The sequence below is a fragment of the Dendrobium catenatum genome, unplaced genomic scaffold, assembly GCF_001605985.2.
Source record: "Dendrobium catenatum unplaced genomic scaffold, ASM160598v2 fragScaff_scaffold_582, whole genome shotgun sequence".
In the NCBI taxonomy this organism is placed as follows: Eukaryota; Viridiplantae; Streptophyta; class Magnoliopsida; order Asparagales; family Orchidaceae; genus Dendrobium; species Dendrobium catenatum.
The window spans coordinates 122,606-129,063 of NW_021319044.1; the positions used below are offsets into that span (position 1 = coordinate 122,606).

Below are 6,458 nucleotides of genomic sequence, written 5' to 3' on the forward strand. Positions count from 1 at the left end.
AAACTGCTCCGGACAGCAATTCTCGCTGTTTGGATGTTCCCAGAGGTGGTTGCTTGCTGTCCAAACGCTCCAAACAGCAGTTTTCACTGTTTGGATGCTCCCGGAGGCTGCGTGGCTGCTGTCCAAGTTGCTCTGGAAGACTCCTTTGCTGTTCAAGGCGCTGTCAAGCCTCCAAACCACTGTTTGGGAGGTTTTGAAGGCTTGCTTTGCTGTTTGGAAACTTCCAACAGCCTCCTTTTTTCCACGGACTCACCGGAGTTGAAGGAGAAAGGGGGAGAAGCCACAAACTTTGCAGATTTTTGAGAAAACAAGTGAATGGAGGGCTTAACCTTTGATTTGCTTCTTGAGAATGATGAAAAAGCCCTCAAATCTCCAACTTCATCATCCCTTTTTCTTAGAAGAGCCACATGCAAGGAAGAAGAGACTTGGCCGGCCCTTCCTCTTAGCTAGGTCGCATGCAAGAGGCCACCATCAGCCTCTTCTCCTCACTTGGACGGGCTGCACGCAAGCAAGGGGAGCCGAAGGCTCCCCCTCTCCTCTCCGCTCTGTCTGAGACGGGCGAAACCACACGGGGGAGCCGAATGCTCCCCCTCTCCCGATCTCTCCCTCTCTATGTTGGGGCGGAACAAAACGGGGGAGCCGACTGAGCTCCCCCCTCTCCCTTTCGTCTCTCTTAGAAGCGCACACAGCACCGCCCAAATGGGCCAATCCCTCTTCTCACACGTGGAATGAGTATTTAGGGCAAGATTTCATGTAAAATCTCAACCCTTGATTTGGGAATTTGATTTGAAATTTTGATTTAGCCCCACTTGATAAATTAGGGCTGAAAATTGAGCCCAAATTAGACTCGACTCAAACCGATTTGAGTCGGTTTGGGTCCGATTGGTTCCGATCAAGCTAATTTCATGAAATTAAACTTGAATCGGTGCTGAAATGCGTCGAATTGGGCTCGACGACTCTCGACGGGGTTTGAATTGGATTGATTTAATTTAAATTAAATTAAATTTGATTTAATTTAATTAAATCGAGGATCAATTTGGATCAATTTTGCCTCGACGATGATCGATTGAGTTGATCGAGCGCGATCGAGCCTAGTCGGGCTCGATCAGGGTCGAGTCGATGCGAAAATATTCGTCAACAAGAGGTGGCGCCTGTATCCAAAATCCAATCGGTAGGCAGCCCACCATTAGCAGAGTTCTTTGTTTCTTCCGCGAGAAAAGCCGAAGCATTTTGCTTAATGTAATTAAGGTTGGTGCGATGCCAGAACTTTTTTGCAGAGTGGCCAAGCTTGCCACATATTTTACATTCAATGCGTGGTGAATTTGTTCGACTACCATGGGAATTGTTGAACAGACCATGACCATGATAAGGGCGGAAAGGAGGCCTGTATGAACCACGAGCTGGTGTTGCAGTGAGTACAACAGGAGTTTCTGAGAGCTGGACGGAATGAAGTGCTTGAGCAACTTCATTTTCAAGGTTTGTCTCTTCACTACACAATAAGGAATAAAAATCATCCAAATTTAGCCGCTGGAGATTTATTCGAATAGATGTTTTGAAATCCTGATATGATACAAACAAGCCATTCAATGTGTACATAATCACATCCTCAAAATCCAGAATACAGCCTGCAGCTGTGAGAGTATAGACCTTCACCTTGATTTCAGTTAAATATTGTTGCATTGTCTTGTTTGCCATTGAAATGTAATGCATATCGTTCTTAATCTGGAGATTATGGGATCGGTTCGAAGATTGCAGACGTTTCCCAATCATTTGCCAAATCTCCTACCAAGAATCCAGTTTAAGAACATAGAGTAACAGAGGTGCCGAAATAGTAGAGAATAATGCTACAGCTAAGTTTTGATCAATCAGCATCCAAGTGAAAAATAATGGGTTGGGTTTCAATGTACCTGTATCCGAAGAGATTTGATGGGGAGGGCGACAAACGGTCCCGTCCAGGTAATCCTCAAAATTGTTGGCACGAAAAACCTTCAGAATTTGCGACCGCCGTGTGAGATGATTTTTGGGAGTAAGTTGAACTTTGATGACGTTCTTAATGGTAGACATTAAGAACTTTAACTGAGGCGGGAGGGTAGCTGTTCCGATGAGAAGACTCACTGAAACTTGTGGCAGAAGAGGAGTTTCCTGATTCCATTTACGAATGATGAACCACGGAGGAATAGGAGCCGTGAGGCTTATAGAAGCTCTGATACCATGTGGTAAACAAACCTGCAAAGGAATGTTAGAAAACGAAGATAGTGAAGCAGAGAGGAAGAAGACCTTCAGCTTTTCTCCTTGTATTCATTTCCTTAGCTACAGTATATATATATATATATATGTAATTGAAAAGAATAACTGAAAGCTATTTTGAGATGAAGTGTTTTCTGCCACACTCTATTGTGGACCATGTGGGAACTCTGCTACTGCCGCTAGTGGGCACACATTGGTGGTGTGATGACTTGCCAGACCATGTTAACAATTACCACGTATAAAATTTTGTTAAAATGTTTAACTAGCACATATGTTATAGTATCGGGTCCATTTAGGGTGTGGACCTCATTTAGATTTTGCCAAGTTAGTTGTTGTCAAGCCGTGCTCGAATCACCTCTAACGTGACATTGAGCTTGATATTAATTAATTGAGTTTAAGCTATAGCTTAAGATTTTGTTTGTGATAGCTTTAAAACTGCTTTACTTTTCATATTGCAACTACAATTTCTATTTAGTTGCTATTTTTTTTTAATTCTTTCAAAAAAAATATGTGCTAACAACTTTCTATAACAGTTTTAAGAAGTTATCTTCTCCGCAACAGCTTTATAAAGTAGTAAGAAAGTCATCCCAAATAAAGACTAAGTTTATTTCTATGAGTTTGATTTAGCTCACGAGCTAGCTAACTTATAATAAAAAAGAGAAAATAATTATAATTCAAATAATGATAATAATAAAATGATAAAAAGAATCATAAATTAGAAGAGAAATAATATGAAATGTGATATATTTTTTAAATATTTTAATAACTTTATAAGCTTTCTAAATACTAATATATATTTTAAGTGTATTTTTCATTAATATTTTTTAAATGAATCGCTCACGAGCTAAGAAAGTCCAGTTAGGGCTGCTTCAAGCTTGGCCCGTTAGCTCATCAAGCTCAGCTCATGAGCCGTTTATCAAGCAATAACAAGCAATAAACTAAAGGATAGCAAGCAGCAAGAGAAACGATGGCTAGTAAGAACTTTAATTTGATATATTCCCTAAAATTTTCGCTTTCTGATATGGTTATATCTAATAAAATTTGTGTTATTTGATAGCAAGGTTCTTCATAAAGAAAGTTTTTATGGCTAATCTTTGTTGACTAAAATTTATTTCAATGATGTGTTCTTAGAATTTTCGATGGAGATTGGCTTAATTTTGGAGGAGCTTTTTATATGAAGAACGAAAAGAGAAAGATAGGAGCACTAGATTTTGAGAAGTTTCATTTGGGACAATTTTCTTATTATTTATTAAAGAAGCTTGGTTCATTTAAAATGATGGATGTTTAATTCATTTCGTACTGATCGAGCTTTAAAGAAATGAGTCTTACCAAGCTATTAACGAGCTTTGCTTTCTAGATGTTTATTAGCTTAACAAATTCACCTTCTATAGTTAGCTAATAAACAATTGCCTAGTACTTATTCGAGAACATATCTAGCGAGTGTTTTCATATTACAAAAAGAGTTAATTTACGAACATATCTAACGAGTATTTTCAAACTACCAAATGAGCTCCGCTATCGAACAAATAAGCTCAAAAAATGATCTTCTTATTAAACAAGCATGTTCGTGATTACTTTAAATAAAGATGTACAAATAACTCTCGTTTATAAACTAATTCATTCTATTTTAAAAGCATAATACAAAAATAAATTTATTTTTTTATAAAATAAGAATCATTTTATTATAATAAAAAAATAAAATTACGTGAAAATATACCAGATAAATTTTTTTGACAAAACTTAATCAATTCTTACGAAGATTATTCACAAGCTCTATATTAGATATTAATCAAACTTCTCAACGAACATTTTAACAAATTTGTTCACTAGCTTTAATTAATATTATTTATGAATATAAACAAGCCGAATACAGATTTGTTCAAACTTTTTTTAACATTCCTGTATTTTAAAATTGTTTCAAACTTGTTTGATTACTTAAACAAAAGATAATGAACGAGTTGTAATCGAGTCAAAACACTAGTAGTTTGCCGAACGCTCAGCTCATTTGCAACCCTAATCCTGCATATATATTCATCACCTCAAATTTATTTAATGGCTGACTACATCAAGTGCATTTGTACAGGCAAATCAATCAATCAAATACTACTAATGGTAATCTCAGATCCATAAAAAGATTATAATCTTTAATTATTTTAAATTAATATTGAGAGTCTTTAAGACTTAATGTCTATTTGTTCTAGAGCTCCATCATCTTGTTCATCATATCAACAGTGGTTAATTTAGGATTATCTTTAATTTGTAAGAATTATTCTAAACATTAAAAATTTAGGAAATTTAGGCTTCATTTAGGATAATTTTCTTACTAATTTTTCAGCAACATCTAACACAAAAAAAAGCTTGAAAGCAATAAAAAATAGTAATAAAAAATTGTCCCAAACAAAGTCTTAGATTTCATTTGGGACAGCTTTCTTACTGTTTCTTAAAGTAGCTTTTTAGTACAAAAATTATTATTATTTTTTACTTAAAAGCTACTTTAAGAAGCAATAAGAAAGCCATCACAAATGAAGCCTTGATATAAAAGCTTAGAATTATTTTTCTATAGATTATTAGGAACCTATAAAACTTTGTTTTGTATTTTTAGGATATTTTTTTATGAATAAGAGGTACCTTAAAAGTTGTAGGTAATAATTATAATTAATTAATTAACTGTTAAAACTTAGATTAACAAGATGTCATAATTACCTAAGAATCATCCCATAAAATTTGAAAATATTTAAATATATATATATATATTTGAATTATTTAGTAATTTTCCTAAATCTTAAAAAAATTAAATATTATAATTAACATAGTTTAGAATCATTTTAGAATAATGTTCTTACATTCAACTGATTTTTTTCCTGATTTAATGCAATTTAACTCATATTTTTCTTAATTTTCTATAAGGAGAAATTAAATTTAGAGGTTCTAATTGATTTAATTAAATTCCTTTAATCCTAATTATCTACTCAACCAATGCTTTACACGAGGCATCCCCTGATTGGATGCAGCATTAAGAGTGCGGGTCCCCCAGCCACGTGGAATCTAAAACCACCATTCAATCTAAAACCTTAGGTTTTGCTATTTTAATCAAATGATATGAAATTGAATGGCTTTCTCTGTTAAATTGAACCAAATTTGTATGATGCAATAGTAACCCTTGTAAGTGATTCGGGCCGACCTGTGAGCCAGCTTAGACTCATCTTGATAAATAGCTCGTGAGCGGAGCTCAAAAAGCTAACAAGCCAAGTTCGACTTACAATCCTAAATAGAGTCATCTTATTGCTCCAACGATGAACGAGAAACCTTCAATGAAAAGGCCTTGATCGCCGACAATTTGAGAAAAAGTTGGATTTTTTTGTTATTCGTCCTCCATCAAGAGAACAATGCCTAATTAGATCCAAGGTTTTCTCACCTTGCCGCAATCATTTATGAGTTTAAGTGTTTACATGACTCACCTTGTTCTATTGATTGAAAGCTTTGATTATCAACTAAGAGATCTTGAATTCGAGTCTCGGATACGTGACGTATGTGTGAGTTTGTCTTAATTAACCTAAGTATTCCCACACAAAAAGTTTAGGTGTTTTACCTCCACTAGAACTTGCCTGAGAGCAAAATCACCTTATTATATTGCCTATAAGCTTCGTTTTGAATAGTTTTTTTTACTATTTTGTAAAGCTGCTCTAGAAAATAACTTTTTAAAAATTTGTAATAAAAAATATTTTTCTAACACAAATTCTTTAAAAGCAGCAATAAAAGTAACCAAATAGAAATTTTGGTTGTATTCTGAAAAGCAACACAGTAAGAAAACTATCACAAACGAAATATAAATCGACAGCTACACAATACAGAAAAAGAAAGTAATTCACAATGATCCTCTCATTATATTCTTTGGAAGTTATTGCCAGTCCAAAGGTGATCGATCACCCATGAAAATATCAAGAAATACAATTCAGAGGGTTGAACTAAGATGGTGTATTTAAGAAATTGCATGTAAGTAGTCCCATTCACCCTCAATGCATTCATAGCATAAGAATTAACTACTCAAGATATGTTACATGCTAATCAATCTTGAGAATTTATGTCTTGAGAGTCCCTCTTGCACTCTTCAAGTCAATAACTAAGCTCAGAGGTAAATAAAATATTCATAAATTCAATAAAATATGTCCTTAAAGTTTATGTAAAGCTAAAATGCCCCTCGACCATTTTAA

At 34.7% G+C, this 6,458-nt stretch overlaps 1 protein-coding gene across 1 annotated transcript in view; it reads left to right on the forward strand.

The window, feature by feature from the left end:
• The window catches only part of LOC110097941 (zinc finger protein BALDIBIS-like), a 9,059-nt gene extending 8,756 nt beyond the window's left edge, over positions 1-303 (forward strand). Inside the window, exon 5 of the mRNA XM_028694846.1 lies at positions 17-303. Coding sequence (XP_028550679.1) covers positions 17-303 — 287 coding nt within the window. The remainder of the gene's footprint in view (positions 1-16) is intronic.
• The last annotated feature ends 6,155 nt before the right edge of the window (positions 304-6,458 follow it).